Consider the following 19,990-nt stretch of genomic DNA (forward strand, 5'->3'; position numbering starts at 1 on the left):
TGTGTAATCCAAAATCAAGACAATTCCCCCACTTCTACCCCATGGTAACTACATTACTTTTTTTGCCCTAAATATCAAGTCCTATTTAACACTCTCCATCTCCCTCCCACCTCCTGTTCATTCCCCTCCTGCTCTCCTTTTGAATACCTTCCTTGCCAGAAGCCCTAATTCTGCTTACACTTTGATGGGGTAAGCCAATGTCATGCATACGGGGCATGAGGTTTCCCCTGTGTTGATTGCAGGGTACAAAGCTGGATAATTTCCCCACTGAATTCTCTTCCAACTCAAAGAGGCTGGGGTCCTATAATTTCAAAAATACCAAGATATATCCTTCCATCACATGGTGATTTCTAATATTCTGAGAATTTGTAAATGCTTTTTAAAATCTTTTCCTCATGGGGAATGGAGAAAGAAATATTAAGTAAGAGAAGAGACATCCACTAACACCTTAGAAAGAAAATTACAGTAAGACAGCGTGCTTTATTTCATATGCAAATTTGCCAAGAAAAAACAAACATAATTTCAACTAAGCTCAACAGACAAATGCAGCAAAGAAAGGGTTTCATCGCAAAGCTCTACCTGGCTCGCCTGTTGAGATTTGCTCCATAGAGCACTGTATTTCAGTGGTTGAACAAAAACCAAAACCCATTCGTTAATAATCCAGGGCATTCTGAACGGCACTTTATTGATATGAACAATGCAAAATGAGAGTGTTCGGTGTACTGTGGCTTCATTTGTAAAACATATGGCTCTTGAAATTTTCATTTGGATTGCATAGTATAGTCCCCAAACTGGTTATTCCTTTTCTGACAATTTGGGCTCCTGATTTCCTTTGATGGTGACAGCTATGAAATTTGGGTTTATAACATTTGTTGATTCTTGGCAGTTAGCAAATTGCTCTCAGTCTCCAGGGGGATTTTGTGGGCACCTTACTAACTAGTTAAAGGTCATGGATAAGGAAAACTGTGTAGCGTCATTAGAAGATAGCCCTGCAGTCTGTCCTTTCTAATCATAAATGTTTCCAGAAAGATGGGGACTTTGGTTTTCATGTGGTTGCGTTTGGATTTTAATTTGCCTACCTCTGATGAGGTAGAAAATCCACCGAATGAATGGTGGTTCTTCATATGTTGAGCTCTGTCTCAGGGATCAGTGTTCCTTGACCGTGAGCTCCGCTGTGAGGGGCAGGAACTCTGTCCTGCTCCCAGGTGAATCCTCATCACTTAGCTGGTGTCTGGTGCATAGTAGGTTCTCCGGAAATGTTCGCTCAGCCAACGAGGGACTGAATGGGTGACTCTGTGGAAGGTTCTATCAGTGCTTCCCCTACAGTTCCAGTTAAATGAAAGGTTAATGATCCACAGGATAAAATTGTGCCCATAATACATGCCCCTGTCAGGAAGGCGGCCCAGTGGCCCTTCTTAAGCCTTTGTTTCTGCTCACTTTGGCATCTAATTTCTGGTCTTGGCCTTTGATTTCTTCACCTGGACTCATTCTGAAGAATGGGTCCCCCATGCACTGAAGGCTAGTTTGGGACCTACCAGTTTTGGAGACATAATCTTAAATTAAAAAGAAGCCAACTTTTGGTTTCCAAAGCACCTGAATGTCAATATATGAAATAATTTGTACAATTTGGCAGCCCTTTGTTTTCACAGTCTAAAGACTTTCCAGGCCCTTTCTCTTGATGCTACCCAACTTGACCTAGGAAAGGGACTACTCCAGGAGGAGGCCAACAGATTTTGGCTTTGCCATCATGAATCCTAGCAGAGTAGGGTGAAGCGTGAATAATGTAATCCAACGTCTGGCTTACTCGTAGACCTTACGTCCCAGATCCAACTGTTTCCAAATGTCCCATAAGCAAGACATCTGGGTGGTAGCCTGATTTTTCATTAGGTTGTGTTGGCATCACTGGACATGTGGCTTCAAGGAATGTGGCTGGCTCCTTCAGGCCCTCTGGGTCTCCCAAAGGCTTTAGCTACCAGGACTGAGGAGCTGGGTAATGGAGTGGGCACCACCAAGGACAAAAGCAAACTCTCTGTGTTTTCAGTAAAGGCCCATCAGATCTAGAGCAAGCTCATATAGCCCATTTCAGAGACCAGGGAACCTGGAGTGCCTTTATTTTCAAGAGTTTGCCAGAGCTCTTTGGTTTGGAGGAGGGGTTGGCAATGAAACTGTTGTGAAACTTCATTTCAGTTCTGAGGAGTCACATGGCTTCTCATTAAATATGAGTTTGTCTATGCGTAAATGTGAACACTGAAATGTTGTTAAAATGAAGTGCCCAAGTGTGCGGACCAGTATTTGCCATAACCATACCTCCAAGAGATCACAGAGAGACTCAGAGCAATTATGTCTCCCACCAACTATCTGTATACATTTTACAGGTAGTTCGCCACTGACGACTCACTACTTGGCTGCACAGTCCTTCCTGGGTACATTCTTTCTGGCTTCTGGGGGCCAGCAGAGCTCATGAGTTGGGTGCCATGATAGTGACTCAAAGAAGTCTGGAGATGGTCCTTTGGAATAAATTTGCTCCCCTCTTTCTGAAGGGGACCCCAGCAATGAAAGGCTAGGGATTGCCATGTGAATGTTCTAGCTCCCTGGGTCTGTGTCTGTCTGTCATTCCTGGGACTGAAGTAGGCACCATTACTTCCCTTTGCTTGATCATTTCATTTGCCCTGAAGGTTAAGAGCAGCCAGGATCCAGGAGGAAAGAAAAAGCAAAGGGGCACCCCGGTCCTACTCTCCACCTTGGAGAGCGTGCCAGAATCTTGTGGAAGCTCCAAGTCTATTCCTCATTGCTGCAGCAGGACGGTGGCTCTGGGGAGTACTTTTTGTGCATCTCTGAGCCCTCTTGACAGAGAGGCAGAGAGGGGAGTAAAAGTTGCTCCTTCAGCATCTGAGTACATCTGAATGAATACTGGTGGAGAGCTTCAGCAGATGGGGCTCCTGTGAGAAACAACATGCTTACAGTCCAAGCTGCCCAAATCTCAGTGGAGCCCAAAAGCTCAGGGTTGTGGCTCTTCACTAGGACACGTGGACTCCCCTGAAACATTCAGAGTTGGTTTTTATTTGTCTATTTTCATTATAGAAGATAAACTTTTTTACCTATACTCTAAGTCTTCTTGGCCTCCAGGCTACTTTTTACTCAGTATTCTGTTCTCTAGACCTTTGCTTTGCCTACAGCCCATCATGGCCTTTGAGTCTTGACCGGTCAGTTTCAACATCTCTTGCCAATAGATTCTGTGTCTTGGTGTTTCTTACAAAAAGAATGCAGTTGGCTTAGCCCCATGGGCTGAGTTACATTTTTTCGTAGCTGGTCAGCCAATGAATCTTGGTTCCTGGGTCAGATGTGTCTCCTGTTCACTTGGCTTACGTCAGAGGGCAGAGCGTGGATATAACACACCAATAGGGCTGAACATAAGGCAGACATGATCACTGGGACTAGCAAAGGCAGGGAAAGTAGGTGGCCTTGGAAGTTTATGTCCATGACCCATGTCATCCTGGACCCTTTGGGAGCCACTGACCTGGATGGGACTTCATTGTGCCCCAAGAAGGGCCTATGACCAGATAGTGGCTTATTCTGCCCTAGGACACCATCTGCTCCAAGGACACAATCACGAGTAGGCTGGAACTGCTCCCTTGGGGCCTGTGGATGGCCAGGGAGAAGTTCTTGGCTCATGAGCTCGTGCCTCAGGCTGGGATGGCTTCTGACGCCACAAGGGGTCCCACGGAGCTTTGATAGCTCATAGCAGGTACTGCTGTGTGTTTGGGCTGTGAAGGGGACTCCATCTCACCATATGAGGGAGGCAGAATGAGAAGCAGGCAGGTTTTGGGGTATGAAAACCTTTGCTTTTTATTTTATAATAAAAAATTCTAATAGCATATGAACGCTCTGTTCCCGGCAGAGGCCATGGATGTAGGAAGCTAATTAGAAAGCCAAGCATTGTGTCAACAGCAACAACTGAGCTGCCGTTCAGAACTTGTCTTTGCCTAACGCCTAACGCGTGTGTGATGTGGTTGGTGGGGGTGGAGGGGGAGTGTGAGTCTGGGTTTTCCACTCAGAGTGACAACGCACGTACACATGCTCGCGTGGCCCCCAAATTGTTCAACAACAGCATCAACACAATACAGCAAGGATGAGGCTGGCTTTGGGGGCAGTTCCAAACTTAAGAACATCTTCATTTTTTTTACTTTATGGAGGTTTTTAAAAAATTTTGCAGAGTATGTGACAAATTATTTTTAGTGGATGGAAAGAGCTAAAATATTTCATTAGAAAAGACTGAAGCTAGCGCTACAGTAAGGATACCTTCAAACATACTTTTCAAAGCCTTTCGTATACAATCTGCCCCGGGCTCCTCATGCCCACCGTGGGTGGGCAAAAGTGCAGATGCCGTTGTACACGTTTCACAGATGAGGAGCCGGAGAATGGTTTAAAGGGAGTTGCCTAAAGCCTTGACTCTTTATGCCTTTTTCAAAATTTCCAGACCAGAGAATGATACTCTGATTCTGTTTGGTACAAACTTTCTCTCAGTTTGTTTGTAGGCGGGGGTGAAGTTAGACATAGAGAAGAGATGGGGGGAATCAGGGAAGGTCACAGTTAATTTATGTAAAATACACTGACAGCCTCCTTCTGTAATTTATAAAAGTCTGGCCAAGGTCAGAGAATGAAAATAATCAATTTCTAGAATTCATTATATAATGGTTTTCACTGAAGTATGGGTTTGACCTCCGGAGACAAATTCTACCACATCACCAATTCCCCTGTCTGTGAAACGTGCATAATCAAGCAACTTAACATTGTCTAAAAGAATTTGTTTCTGGCACTATTCATTCTATTTCCTGAATATTCCTTCCCAGAAGCCCCCTCCCTTTTAGCACTTACCATAAGATAGGATTCTATTCTGTAATCATTCACCTTAAGAAATCAAGAGATCTTCCAATTCTCAGGACACTAACTTATTATATTCGGAAGGGCAGAGCCACAATAATATCCATTCAAAACTAATTTTGTTTCAAAAGGCTCTACAGAGCCTTTCAAAAGGCTTCCTCATCCATGCAAGTGGGTGGCCATGAGCTACATTCACAGCACCTGAGCTAAGATCATGCAATTCAACTTACGAGTATTTACTGTCTGCTGAGCAAGGTGTGGGGCTTCCTGGACCTTGACCAGAAATTGCTCTCAGACCCGGGATCAGATCAGTAGTACTGGGATGACCCGTGGTTGGGGACAGCGCTGGCCCGTCCCCCAGGGTTTCAAATGGGTGCATTCCCATATGATGGAAAGGTCAAGGATGACCTCTCTGCTCTGTGGCAGTGTCCACGGGGGCTGCCCACCAACTGCGTGGTATTCTAAGAGTGCCTGTCAATTCGAGTCCTGAGGAGCTTCCTTCCTTCTGAAGGTTCTGTCCACTTATGCTCCTCCTCTGTGTTCCAGCCCCCAATAAAAGCTCTTACCGAATGGGTCAGTCCAGGGGGCTGTGCTGGTCTTACATGACTCTGCCTCCTTGGTGACGGCTGATCGGAGAGGCACGTGACCCCAAGGGTGGCTGGCTTATCTGTAAGGTGGATGAGCTAGACCATCCAGACTCTCAAGATTTGGGCACAGAGACGGTAGTCAGAGAGGGATGGGTACAGGAAAGACAAAGTGGTGTGGAGTGGGTCCTGGGATGGATTTTCAGCTACATATACAATAATGAGAAAACACAACGCTAGGAGGCCAAGGTGAGCAAGAGAACTGAGCTGACGTGCAGAGAGAAACAGGAAAGTCCATATGGAGAGAGGATGCGAGAGAGAACGAGTGAGCTGGCTGTCTCCAGCCCTTTCCCGGATGGCTGCTGTGGTTAGTATCTGTGAAATGGCCCTGTATTCTCTCCAACACCCCCGACACTTTTGAGCAAGTCTGAATAGGTTTCTAGTCCTTGCAAAGGCCTTTGACTAGAATACCTTTAAGGCTGGACTGCAGAGAAGAATTTAATTTCTACCCCCTGGACCCAAGTCAATTACTACTCCAAGTTAAATTACTCTATTTCCCTAAAAGTGTTTGGCTGTATTTTGTAAGCAAGGTCCAAACTATTTTCTGGGGTGTGGTAGAAGGAAGAGATTAAGTTGAAATTATGTTTTCAGACCTAGAAATAGAATCTGTTACTGTATTCATTAAACATTGAGTTCCTGAGTAGAAAAAGGTGCCTCATGTAGAAAAAAGCTTGTTTTTCTACAATCAGTGTTTAACTTTTTGATCCGTTTCTCTAATTTCTGCCAGTTAGAGAAACATTTCTTTTTAGTTAGATATTTAAATTCCTATCTTCCTCCATCTGTACTCTGATTTTTTTTTTTTTTAAAGTTACAAATCTAACAATTTCCTACCCATTCTTCCATTAAGACTACTAAGAAAAGACACGCCTTTTGGCTGAATTTTTAAATTAGCAAATAAACAATATAACCTCCGGGACCAGAGAATTGATTCTTAACATAATCCACCCGGTCTCAGTTGGTCCAGGCTGCCATCACGAAGTACCACAGACTGGGTGACCTTTAAACAACAGAAGTTTATTTCTCATACCTTTGGAGCCCAGACCTACAAGATCAGTGGGATTGGGGTCTGGTGAGAACCCTTTTCAGAGCTGCAACTGCTGACTTCCTACTGTAGCCTCAGGTGGCAAAAAAAAGAAGGCAGTAGGCTCTCTGGGATCCCTTTTATGAGGGCACTAATCCCATTCACGAGGACTCCACCCTCATAACTGAACTATCCCCCCCCCCTAAGGCCCCACCTCCTAATACCATCATGTTGGGGTTAGGATTTCAACAGGGTTAGGATTTCAAGGTATGAATGGGGGTGGGACACAACAGTAAGCCCACGGCACACCCTGAAAGAGAGCACTTCTGGCTCAGTAGGTAATCACTGCCATCTCAGATTCTAGGTACCTGGGCACACGACAGACTGTCAGGCTTCTGCACATGGGGCAGCCTTCCCTAAGGCAGAGCATAGAATCTGTGGCCCCAACATGACACATGGCCTCCCTCCCTGCTCCTTTGGATCCATGGCACTGAGAGAGGAATGCACCCCTGTAGTCCTGAACATCAGCAGCTGAGGAGAGCACCATTTCCTTGACTCTCTGGAAAAAGCCAAAATGCATTTCTTTTCAGGAATGCAGAAAACTCACATCAAAACAAGTTCTGAAAAATGTTTATTATGCCACAAACGCATCGTCCTCTATACACTTTATCTGAAGTCCTCTACATATCCAATCATCTTTTCTCTTCACGAGAATGTAGGGCGTCCCTCATCTGACCCTGGTCTACTGTTTAAACTTCCTAGCACAGTTCAAGAAACGCGTCACAGACAAGCGTGCAGGCAGCGTGGTGAAATGGAAAGCAAGTTGAATCATGAATCAGCAGGCTTGGGCTGGAATCCTCAAGCAGGTCGCTTCGCTTTTCCAGAAAGTCTTCTCCGAGACTGCCAAGGTCCTTCGTGGCTTCTTTAACCGTCTGGAAGGTCAGGAGGAACGTAGAGCCTCTGGGCTCTCACAGAACTCTATTTTCACTTCCATGAGGCACTTCTGCCCATCTGTCTTTGCTCACAATCAGCTGTCCAGGCATCTGTCCCCTCCACGAGGTCAGGAGTCTCTTCAGAGAAGGGACCACATAATTTACCAGTCACAGAAAATCTAAAAATGGCAGCTGTTTCCCTGGTGCTGGAAAAATCATGAACAGATTGATTTCTTTTCAGTTTAAGGTTTTCCTCCCATATACTTTTCTTAAACCTGTGGTGTCTAGTTTACGAGTGTGTCTGATTTAGCACGCTATATTTTTAGTCATCTCAGTTGACTAACTCAGTACTTCCTGGGGTTCTGCAAAGACTGCAATAATTTGTTTCTCCATCCTCTGAGCAAGCTGGAGCCGCACCACTACTAGCTGTAGGCTCATTCTCCGTAAGTCACTGGAACATCCAAAGCTAGGACACCGGCTTTGAAGTGTCTAGTTTCATCACACTAAGGTCTTGAAACTTCATTTTCACATACAGGATATCCAGGCATTTACCAAGTAGACAAAGTACTGGGTTGATATCATTGCACTGATGAAATATTAATATTATTGATAAGGCGGGACAATGTGGCTGACTTTATCAGACTCATACCATTTGCATGAAAAGGCTGAGTTTCTTTGGCTCTTTGTTCATTCAAGTGCATTGAATACCTATTTGGATAGACTTAGGCATTGTGTTAATCTGTCAATAAAATCTTGCACCATCCACAGTGTTTTGCAAGCTGATTTAGGTTTTGGACTACAACAACTGGCCATTGGTAGAAATATACCATATATACACATGGAAATTACAAAAATACATTTTATTTATAGCTGATTTTTTTTTTTAAGTAACAAAAAACTAACACTATGAAAGATCGACCAGCATACCAAAAGGACACTACCTAATATCATCCGAACAAGAGACTTGTTTGGGGGGATTCCATGACATATCATCTCTGGAACTTTCCAGAAAGGGCAATTTGCCATTGGGAAATAAAAACAGCTTCTTTGAAAAGTCTGTGCTTTGACAGTTTGAATCTCCATTCTAATCAGTTCCACTCCTACTCGTCTCTCAACTTTTAAATTTCCACCTTCTCTCAGTAAAGACCAAAGAAACTCATGAGGAAAAAATGGCAAGATGGGCTCAGAAGGCATGGACACAGCTGAAGCTAGATGGGTTATGGGTGAATGCAGGACAGGACCTCATTCTCCAACAAGACACCAAGGAGGCCCCCACCAGAGCTGGTGAGGGAGCCAGAAGGTTCCCTCCTTGGGGCCACCTGAAGTCGGTGGCTGGTTTGCTTAGGCATTGACGGTCAGCAGCTGGTGCCTCGGGGCTGTGAGGCAGTGTCCACCCAGAGCTCTGGAGACCGCCTCACCATGCCAGGGAGTGCCATTTACCACGTGGCGGTCCTAAAGTAAGCCAACGTCCTCCTGCATCTGTTGACTGTGGGGGCGGGGACGGAGGGAACTGGCAAACTCCATACACTTTTTAAAAATGGTATTTACATCTAAACGTAAATCAACAGATTTTCTACATTCAGAAGCTTCTATAAACAGAGGCTGCAGCCAGGGGAGGGGGAGACCGGGGAGTCACTGTTTCTGCTTCGGAACAGGCATCAGTTACTCTGTCCTTCTCTGTCCCTCGGCAGCACACGCTGGACGTCGCTGTTGAAGAGACAGAGGTTTTCCTGTAAACGTTGACATTTCTCTTATCTCAAAGGAGAGAGAAGCTTTGTTCTCAGACCACCTTCATTGCCGGGCAAAGAAAGACCTCAGATGGATGACTGATTTTTTTGTATAATCCTCAAAGCTCTTAGCATCCTCTTTCAGTTAGATACGACCTTGCAGGGCACTTAAGTTCCCAAACGGTAACACCTTTCCAAAAATCTGTCAACCCAAACCCACCATTCCCCCTCAATCTTCTCTCTTCTTCGGCCTTTGTTTAATGAACGGGAGGAAAAAAGGGTCAGGACTATTTATAGGTAGAGCCATAGACAGTACCGGATTTTCATCCAATTCATCTGACTTTGAATCTGAACCTTTAAAAGAAAAGGGCTCGAGTTTCTTGGCTGGAGTCAACACCTCCTTGACGGACTGGAGGTGACTAATGATTACAGTCACGGCTGAATGAGAGAGAGTGTGCGGTCTGGCGCTTAATCAGATGCCTACATCGCCTTTAACACAGAAACAGGGTTAACATGCAGAACTCACCGAAGACAGAGCAATGTTCTCCCCCTTCCGGTGACTTATTAAAATGTGGCCTTGGACAGGGATCTGCAGATCAGTTAGTGTCTCTTGTGACTAAGGCTCCGTAGGGAAATACACCCACAGTTGAAACATTTAACTTTACAGACTATCAAACATGGGGTCCCACGCGGGGACTTCTTGATGTACAATCAGCAGAAGAAGCCAAGAATCCAGTTGGCCAAGAGTGTCCTCGGTGGCCCAGAAGCCCCAGTGTTCACCTTTTCAGAGGGTGAGAATGACTCCCACAGTGTCTGCGCCTCAAGTCCCAGCAGGTTAGGCCGAGGCACCGGAAGACTATTTCCTTGGAGTCTGGAAGTCCCACGGGGCGGAGGTATTAGACCTGGAACTCAAACATGTCTGTCTGTTTCTTGGCCAGCTTGGCCACCTCCTCCCGGATGGCCTTCACGAGGGCTGCAGTGGAGATGTTGGTCAAGGGCGCGTCCGACGGGTCGTTCTCGGCCAGGCTCTGCTGCGAGGCCGCCGTGGACGGCCCCGGCGCCTGCTCCAGGCTGGGGTGCGTGCCTGCGGGCTGGCTGTACTGGCGAGGGAGTCTGGACGGAGAGTTCTGCTGATATCGTGATCGGGGGTAAGCTTCGATGTACCCTGGGAGGGGAACCTGCAGAGGATGTCAGGAGAGAAGGGAAGGGTCCAGGATTAGGAAGGGGCTCCAGGGGCACCTGGGTGGCTCAGTGGTTAAAGCCTCTGCCTTTGGCTCAGGTCATGATCCCAGTGTCCTGGGATTGAGCCCCGCACCAGGCTCTCTGCTCAGCGGGGAACCTGCTTCCTCCTCTCTCTGCCTGCATCTCTGCCTACTTGTGATCTCTGTCTGCCAAATAAGTAAATAAAATCTTTAAAAAAAAAAAAAAGAAAAAGGAAGGGGCTCCAGTCACAGGACATGCTTGGTACTGGACGCAGGGGTGGGGACTGAAGCCAGGAAGAGCTTCAGAAGAAAATGGAGACCACGCACCATTGTCCATATATAAAACCTGGAGTCTGCTCAGAACACAGGTAATTTGGACTCACTGGATACGCTGGGTGGATGAACGAAGTAGGGGTTTTGAACCTTGCTACAAGCAATTGGCATGTACCTGAGTCTACACCTGAATCTACCTGCCTAGCTTTTAACATGACACAATCCAGCAAACAAGTGTTGTTCTTCGTGGACCGCAAAGAGCTCATGGATTATCGACAGGAGACTGGTGACACGGAAGGAAAGCCCTGTGCTAAGGGCTTCCCACACCTTATCTCGTTTAATTCTCAAAGCAACAGCCTCAGAGGCAGATACTGTGGTCCTTATTTTACAGGAGAGGACACCACAGCAGAGTGTCACAATCGTGGGTGACACGGTTAACAGGCCACGGAGACACGCTTGGAGCAGTAATGTCTGACGCCAGGGGCTGGGAGTTATGCCTGCACTGTCTCAGATCTGGGAGGTAACCTGGGTTCCTTGAAGATTTTTCTCTTTTTATTCAATGTGGAAGACACATACTTTGATGCTTACAGATACAGACACTTTTGGTGATAAGGACATGTCAGTGATCTGGAATTCAAGATAAACTTTCCCACAGAAACAGTGCCACAGGTGGGGATGGTGTTCCAGAACAACTCACAAAAGGCCTTTTTATCCCATAATGTTAGCGAGACCCCTGTGGGATGCGTGCCTGTGGGCAACGGAGGCACAGGGCGCTGTGGGGAAGGGACACGTGTGGGGAGTCAGGCAGCCTTCAGGGAGATGCAGCTTAGCTGGGTCTGGGAGGTGAACGAACGGGCTGTGGCCAGGAGGTCAAGGTGGGAGGGGTTTCCCAGCAGAGGAAAAGCAAAGACAGAGGCACAGGGGTATGTGTGGAAGACGGTGTGTCCAGGAAGCTTCGAAGAGTTCGGACTGACCAGAGAGGATGTACGGGGTATGGGGGAAGCTCAGGGAAGACAAGACAGGTAGGGCTGGATCGGAAAGCCACCGAATGCCAGGCTACAGAGTTCAGTTTTTTATGGCATGCTTCTCAGCAATACGGCATGTTCCCATTCTTTACAGACACACCTGTCTCCCTGGTGAGGATGAGGATGGGGTTGGGTGATGAGTCAGAAATTTTGGATGGGCGAATGTACACCAGGAGAGCAGCCTCCCTCTACTCCGCCTGAGATGTTCTGACAGCCCCCCCTACCCCCCCGCCCCGCAAACAGGCAGCTTTCTGAGATGCACACCTGACGCCTGGCCTGGGGCCACCAGTGGGTGTAGGCAGAGGAGGGGCCTATATTTTAGAAAGGACACTGGAAGTAGACCCACTGGAGGTTGAGAGAGTTCTGAGGCTACCTCAGTGGGCTAGGTTAGGGCCTGAGTGAGGGAAGAAGTGGTAGAATCAATGTCCCAAAGTTTGAGGCTTCAATTTCCCAAGACCTGGCAAAGAAAGGCAAAGTGGCAAATGGGTGCTAATGGTGGGTGTTTCTACACAAGGGCGGTACATATTTCTGTATGTTTTTCCCTTGCATCTTAGAGGAAAACCAGGGTCGAACTGTCTATGTCCTTGGGCCACAAGTGCTGGGAATGTATAAGCGGTTGTGGGGAAACAGAGCCAAGACCAGGACAGAGGACCAACACATCAGGTCTCAGCTCAAAGGTCACTTTTTCCAGGACAGCCTCCCCTGCCCTACATTAGCCGAGAGCTTCCTGGAAGGTGCTTCCAGGCAGTTTCTCTAGAGTCAGTCATTGCTCATGATGTCATACCGTCTCAGGCCATCAACTTCCTAAAGGCAGAATGGTGTCTTGCTTGTCACTGTGCACCAGTGCCCAGAATTATGCATGGTACACAGTAGGGAGTCTCTCAGAACATGGGGTTCTAAGGAACACGGTCTGAAAATCACTGAAGGATGACGAGATGGTGCCCTATATTTGTGAGGGAAGCTGTTGTATCCCCTCTCCCTGCATTTCAAGTTCAGCTGGAGCTGAGAGTCAGGGTCCGACTCTCGAGACCCCTCAGCTCTCGGCGTCAAGCATCTTGGTGCCAGTGGCTGGCACAGGCCAGGGATGCCTGACTTCTACTCCAGTGGAGTGGAGAAGATGAGCAGATGAGAAAGTCTTTCTCCCCTAATATTAGATCCAGGCTGGAGCCATCACATCTTGCTGGCCAAAATTTGGGGCTGGCAAACGCTACTCCTTTCCTAGGCAGTGCCCAGGGCAGGCATCACCTGTTGATCACAGCACACCCCTCCCAACCCTTCCCCATCCAGCGCCAAGGATGATTTCTATTAGGCCTAGGTTAAAGTGATTTGGTCTGAGCTAGCTCTGGATGTCTGGATAGCTGGGGATCAGGAAGGTCAGACACCCAAATGATGGGGGAGGGGTTTCCTCCTTCTCATTTGGCTGTGGAAGTGGACACCATCCCTGCCCCAATTTCTCAGGCTGCCAACTGGTCCCTCTGAGCCTTCAGAACTGGTTCCCTTCTGAGCTGAGTACAGCTTTCTGTACTTTAATTCACGTGAGAGAAATCCCCCTGCTGTGGTTCCTGGCTACTATGCTCCATGTGCGGAACCGCCACCCTGCTTAACTGTAGATGGTAACGGGGCTCCAGGAAAGACCCATTTAAGCCACAGTGATCATGTTCCTCTTAAATACAAATGATAGGAAACGAACTCTCCTTCGCACTGACAGGAATGGACCCAGGATGGTCGAATCATCCTGTTAGGAAGGCTGGGTTTTGGTTTGCTGGGTTTCTGTTCATCTTTAAGGCACTATGAACCCCAAAGCCTCTTGAAGGGGCCCTAAACCCGGCTAAGCTATTATCTTGAGGGCAAGGGCCGAAATTCTGGAAGGTATTTCCACTGACTCCTGCAGAGTACACAGTGGAACTTTCCATGCAGAGAGTGAACCGACAAAGCTAGAGGCTTACTGCCTAATTGTCACAAGTTAAGTATCATCTGTTTTCTAAAAAGCACACAGTATGTTTAGATTGTAAGTGGAATTATGGAGTCAAGTAAGCTCTGAACTGATCAACGCATACCCAGTGATTTCAGCTGTTTAAAATAGCCGAGCACGACAAAGGAAGCGAAAGGCCCACAAACCACCAAAACAGAAGCCATAAAATCTCACATTAAGATTTGTAGACCTAACAATAGGGATTCCCTACAGTTATTCTTAAAGCTTATTGACAAACAATTCCAATGTGCTCAGATATGCCTCATTTGCAGAGAACAGCCCATTAGGAAAAGCATGTTTAAGGGTGAGTATATCTGTGGAAGCAGGGACACTGACAGCAATAGATGGTCTGGCTGGGAACAAGGTTGGAAAAAAAGAGAAAAAACATATTGAGGCTTGTAGTAACTGCAAAAATAGTAGTTGGGAGATGTGTGGTGTTGGCAATCATCCTACCATCAGAGCGCATCTTACAAATGTCATTTAAGTATAGTAAGGCATAATGATGATGTCGGATCATTTGCTAGAGACAAATTCAATTGTGTTCCTCTTTTAAAGAAGGAAGGGAGGATAAATTCATTCCAGAATTTTTTTTTAATGCAAGATAGTATATACTTTAAGTGCTTTGAAAATTAAAAGGATAAGCTTTGATTATAAAATCATAAAAATTAATTTATATAGGTTAGCTTTACCCCGTTGATGGCATTCAGATGTGGCATCTCTATGATAAGAACAGACACCAGCACCAAGGCTGAGTTGAACCTGCGGAGGTAGAAAGTATGGAGCCCAGGGGTTTGGACAGGGAGAAAAATGACCTGGGCCTTGGGCCTCAGCATGTTTGCTAAACCTAGGATATATTTCAAATGTTGAGACCAAACCCTAAAATGACACACAGCATTAGGGAACCCTCAGGTTGAGCCTGGGAGACCTCCTGCCTTTCTTCTCATAGTGGATGGTCTCACGGAGGGATGGGGCAACCCACACTGGAGGCCATCATTGTGCTCTTTTTGTTTGCTTGATTTTTTTCACTTAGCAACCCTTGACAAGTGACTCAGAGGCAGGTTTGGGTGTGATTATCCAGGTTCAACGTGTTGCTACCCCTCGTTGGTGTCCGCTAGGCCAGATCCACTGTGCCATCCATATACGCCTACTTATGATGGAGGATGGAACCAGGCATCCTGATAAGACGGTCCTTTGCTGGAAGTCAAGCAGAATGCCTTAAGATCTACTTGCAGAGTAATTCAATCTTGACTTCCTAGAAGTATATGTTCTGGTATTTCATCTATAATTTTTAAAGAATTTTAAAACTAAAAGGAACACAAGATGTTTGGGTGGCTCAGTTGGTTAAGCATCTGCCTTCAGCTCAGGTCATGATCTCAGGGTCCCAGCATTGAGCCCCGCATTGGGCTCTGCGTTCAGTGGGGAATCTGCTTCTCCCTCTCCTTCTGCTCCTCCCCCTGGCTCATGCTGACTCTCTCCCTCTCAAATAAATAAATAAAATCTTAGAAAAATAAAAACAAAAATAAAAGGAACAAAATTAATAAAGGCTTTGGAGCCAGAGCGATGCAGGTTTGAATTTTGGCGTTAGTACCTTCCTACAACTGTGTGACTCTAGACAGGTCACCTGACTGGGCCTCAGTTTCCACATCATGGGAATTGTTAAATAAGGTAATACAAATAAAATATTTAACATGGTGTCTGGCATATAGAAAACACTCAAAAAATTATAGTGGTAATAAAAATTTATTTGATTAAGGTCACCCCACTAGGATGGAACCTGGACTGGAAGGTGGATCTCAAGTCCCTCTTGAGGGACGTCACAAGACATCCCACCTGACCACTCTGTCTCCTCTCAAATGACAGATAGTAGCCACCTGGTTAGTGGGAAGTGGGTTGAGATAACAAAACACTGTCTCAACCTCTCATCCATTTCCTCCCTCGAGCGCGTCCAGCAGGTAAGATTGTGAGGGAATCAGCAAGGGTCTCACCGAATCGGCCCACTGGCTGGGGAGCTCATTTTCTCCTGCATAGGACATCCAGGCCTGGTTCCTGTAGGATGAGGGAGGCGTCGGGATGAAGTAGCCGGTAAAGCCGGGTCTGTTGGCAGCTGGGATGGCGAACACTGCCGGCACCGTATTACCTGGTGTGGGGGAGATGCGTGGGGAAGATTAGACCAGCGCCCCACCTCTTGGGCTGGCCTTTGCACAAGCTGGGGAAGCTGAGAAATGGCGGAGGGGAGGGGGAGCTCTGGCATGGGGAGAGGGGTCATGAGGTACGGAGGGGACCTCCACCTGCGGTCCTAGCCCCGCCCACCGGCGCAGTCATCTTTTGGGATGCAGACCCGGTTTTCTAGAGAAATGATGGCGCAACTCCTCTTGCAAATCCCCCAGCCCCATCCCAACGCCCCGGACCTACTGGCAAGAAGGGACATCTCAGTGTCCAGACATTTTTTCTCCTAGGAGAAAGAGGTATGCTTAAAAAGGCAAGAAAAGGAGCCAAAAGGGATGGATCCCACTGATGGAATTTCTGGACACTGTGAATGCTTTAGTAAGTGCTGGCAACCTAGTGCTTGCAGTTTTAGCCTAGAAGGTGTGCTTTGAAAAGACTCAGAAAACTACTTAGGGCATGGATAAACCTTGATGTTCATTTCAGCACTGTTTGTAACAGCAAAAAATTGGAAACAACCCACATGTCCTTCCTTAGGGGAAAGGAAAGCTGTGGCACATGGTATCATTGAATCCATATGGCAGTTTTAAAAAATGAATTAGAGCTACATGTACCTACCCATCTTGAACCCAAGGCTGAGTCAAGAAAACAAAGGCAGAGGGAAAGGCACAGTTTGATGTCACTTGTGTACATGTAAAATACCAACAGCATGAACAGACACACCTGCATATACATACCCATGTAGCAAAAAAGTTAACACCCTCAATTTAAGGATTGGGATTACCTCTGGGTAGAGGGGGAATGATAAAGGGCTGGATAGTTCTATCTGTAATGCTTTAAAGATACATATAATTACAAACAAACCCTGAAGTCTGGCAAATGTTAATGGATGCCCTGCCTATAACTTTTTTCTTCCTATTTTGTCATATTTCAGATTTTTCTTTAAAGAAACAGAACAATAGCTCTGCAGGCCGGGGCTACTGAAGACGGATACAGTTGTCTTGTTGACTGCTGAGGATGACAGGTAGCAGGTGGTGAATGTGGAAGTGGGGGGCAGGGCAGTGCAAAGAGCACACGCACAGCACTGGGGTGCGGCTGGGGTGCAGCGCCGGCTTTTTCCAGGCGTTTCTCCTCTTGCCCACCTGAGTAATTTAAAGCCGACTGATCCAACTGCGCCACGGACACGGGGCCTCTGGACACCTGCGCGAAGGAGGCGCTGTCGTGCAGCTGGGCGGGCTCGGGCCCCGTGGACTCAGCCATCCTGGTCTTGCTGCCCACGTCCGAGGTGGACCTGCAGGCGCAGAGGGGCTGCGTTAGCCGCTCCCCATACCTGCCGCCGCAGCACCACCCAGAAGTTCCCGCCCGCCTGTCACCTCTGGGGTCACCTCTGGGAGCCGCGGGTGACCTCCAAGCCCCACAAGGGTGCGGTCCTCAGGCCTGGATTTGCCCCCCAAGTCACAAAGGAGGCCAGCGGGCCCAGACCTGGAGCGGCCGTGGTGGTGGACGGAGCTGGAGTCATTTTTAGATATTCAAGGTCAGTGTTCCCCTGAGGGTGGCTCTTGTGTCTCTGGGGAGTAGCCCACTTAATTTCCACATAAAAATAAGCCAGGCAATTAGCGCTGGGTATTAGCAGGGGGATGGTCGGCTTGGGAAGGGATGACATCATCATCAGCCAATGAGAAGCCTCCGTCTGGAGGGTACGTCCCCACCCCACCCCCCAACCCCGCAGCAGGGCTGGTGACCGAGGGCATCCGAGGACCACGTTCCCTGCTATTGCTGCCACTGTTGCTGTTGCTGCTGCTGCTAGCAGCAAGAAGTCCGAGACTCGGGCTGCTCCTGGAACCAGGAGCCTAGCACTTCCTCAGCGTTATGAATGACAAGCACTTTTTTTTTTTTTTTTTTTGGTCCCACAGGCAAGCAGAGAATCCAGCCCATTAAACACATCGTATTTCCACTTAGTGCTCAGAAAGGCAGCAAGAAGAGGGCTGCCGGGGCGCCACGGGGGCCAGCCTCTCCCCCTCTAATAAAGGGCGCTTTAGCCAGTCTCTATCCTCCCCTTCACAGAGGGACTTCAGGCTCTCCTAAAATTAAAGTGGAAGGAGGCAAAGGCGGCCACAGCAGGTGGCAGGCTGCCAGCCCATATGGCCACCCTCTGAGCAGCAGAGGGTCTGTCACTGTTGGAACAGAACAGAGCCACAGCAAGGCAGCTGGGCAGAGAGGCAGAGTCTGGGTCCTAGCTTCCTTCCCCTGCCCTTCCTTCCCCTTCCCTCAGTTTCCCGGTCTGTGAAACAAAGGGGATGGATGACCCCCTGTCCAAGGCTCCTCCCTGCTCTAATCCTCTGAGCCGAAATGGAAAGCAGTGACCTGCTGGTATCCGGCAAGACGGCAGACAGTGTGGAAGGGCGTGGGAAGAGACCGAGGGTTGAGAGAAGAAATAAGAAAGGGACACTGGCCCTTAGCAAATGGACCACAGATGACTGCTGTCCCATTAGAGCTTGTTGTCCCATTGAAGCTTGTCCCATTAGAGCTCTCAGCAGTAATTAAAGCCCCCAGCACTGCCCAGGGAGGGTGAAACACAGAGGCCGGCATGAGCGGACTCTGCTTCAGAGTGGGTGCTGAGGGCTCGGTAGTGTGGGGTCTCCTTTCCTTTCTCGCTGCCTCCCCTCTTTCTCCTGGCTGCTCCCCGACTTCCCTGGCTTCCCACTTACTCTCCCAGGTATCTGCTACGAGTTTAGAAAACCCTTCCCAGGAAAATTCCCAGGTTCGGTTCCATACGCTCAGCCCCCTTGGAGGAATCCCCGAGTCTCTGCCATCAGTTAGACCCTTGCCCCTCATTTTACAGAGAAGGAAACCGGGGGCCCACGAGTTGAGGCGACTTGCCTAGGGTTACGTGGCGGGGTAGGCTGGAACCTGGTCTGTGGCTTCCCACCCCACCCCGGGCTCACTGCGGTCAGGAGCTGGTGTCTACACACAGCTTGGTGTTCGAAACCGCTGGAAATTAGGGCAGGGTCATTTCTGGGGTGGGGAACTCATTTTTCTTCACTATTTCCACAAAGGTCAGACCTGTGATCCCCAGATAGGGTGTGGCCAGCATGTCAGGGGGAGGCTGGGGAAGGAGGGCCAGGGCACTGGCCTGTCCCTACCCCCGGGCCCAGCTGTTTCTTTAATCCTGGACCCTTGTTTCTTAATCCTGGACCCGATGCCTATTCCAGCATCCCTCAGTGCTCACTGGGTTTTTTCTTTCTCGCTTATATTTATTTAAAACACAGACTTGTCAGATCATTACAGAAAAAAGACAATATCTTTATCATATCTGAGTTGTAGCTTTCTGAGTTTATCTCTTTATACATATCTGAGTTCCTATGCTCTCAGCCTCCTGGGAGTCAAGAGTGAGGGGTGGGTGCCTAGACATGCCTCTTGCTGGCCTTTTGGACACCACCCCTAAATGACAAAGGGGCTTCGGGGCGCACACATGTGCCTGGAGCTGCCCAGACTGGAGGCGGCCATTGTAGTGGCCTGAGTTGGAATAATTTTCAGATGTCGCAAGTCAAGGAATGGGTTGTTGACCCTGGGTTTCTTCAATTGTGCATTCTACAGGACATTCCATTTCAAATGAAAAGAAAGTTGGTCAACCCTCTGTGTGCCCCCACTTCCTTCATAGTACTCGGGGTGTCCCAAGCACATGGTTATCTGTACAGGGGATGCACCCTGAATGGGGGCAGGCATGAAGGAAATCTGTCGGGTCAGAGTACACGGGACCAAATCCTATCCCGACATTCCCGACAAGGCCAAGAAAGGAATGTGTACCGCCTGAGAGAAGCAACAGCCACAGGGCCAGTCCGGGGAGGTACAGGTGGAGGGGGAGAGCCCATGACCATTTCAGGAAGCTGGGAAAACCTGTATGCCTGTGAAAGGGACAAGCAACAGAGGAAGATATGTTAAAACACAGTGTTGATCAACATACAGGTTTTTCTTACTGAAAAGGGAAGTGTGGGGTACCTGGGTGGCGCAGTTGGTTAAGCATCTGACTTTGGCGTGGGTCGTGATCTCGGGGTCCTGGGATCCAGTCCTGTGTCAGGTTCTGTGCTCAGTGGCCGGTCTGTTTATCCCTCTGCCCTCTGCCCCTCACCACCCGCCCACCCCCACTTGT

At 48.1% G+C, this 19,990-nt stretch overlaps 1 protein-coding gene across 6 annotated transcripts in view; it reads right to left on the reverse strand.

The window, feature by feature from the left end:
• Positions 1–473: 473 nt before the first annotated feature.
• The window catches only part of KIAA1549L (KIAA1549 like), a 261,000-nt gene continuing 241,483 nt past the window's right edge, over positions 474–19,990 (reverse strand). For 5 of the 6 annotated variants that reach the window (XM_045066052.1, XM_045066051.1, XM_045066053.1 and 2 more), the window contains 4 exons: positions 19,648–19,745; positions 16,983–17,131; positions 15,663–15,814; positions 474–10,383 (listed from right to left, as the gene is read on the reverse strand). In XM_045066052.1, the coding sequence (XP_044921987.1) occupies positions 10,102–10,383; positions 15,663–15,814; positions 16,983–17,131; positions 19,648–19,745 (681 nt within the window). In that variant the 3' untranslated portion in view covers positions 474–10,101. The remainder of the gene's footprint in view (positions 10,384–15,662; positions 15,815–16,982; positions 17,132–19,647; positions 19,746–19,990) is intronic. The other variant, XM_045066054.1, reaches the window with a different exon arrangement.

Source organism: Mustela putorius, unplaced genomic scaffold (genome assembly GCF_011764305.1).
Source record: "Mustela putorius furo isolate JIRA1106 unplaced genomic scaffold, ASM1176430v1.1 tig00003859_pilon_pilon_pilon, whole genome shotgun sequence".
Lineage (NCBI taxonomy): Eukaryota > Metazoa > Chordata > Mammalia > Carnivora > Mustelidae > Mustela > Mustela putorius.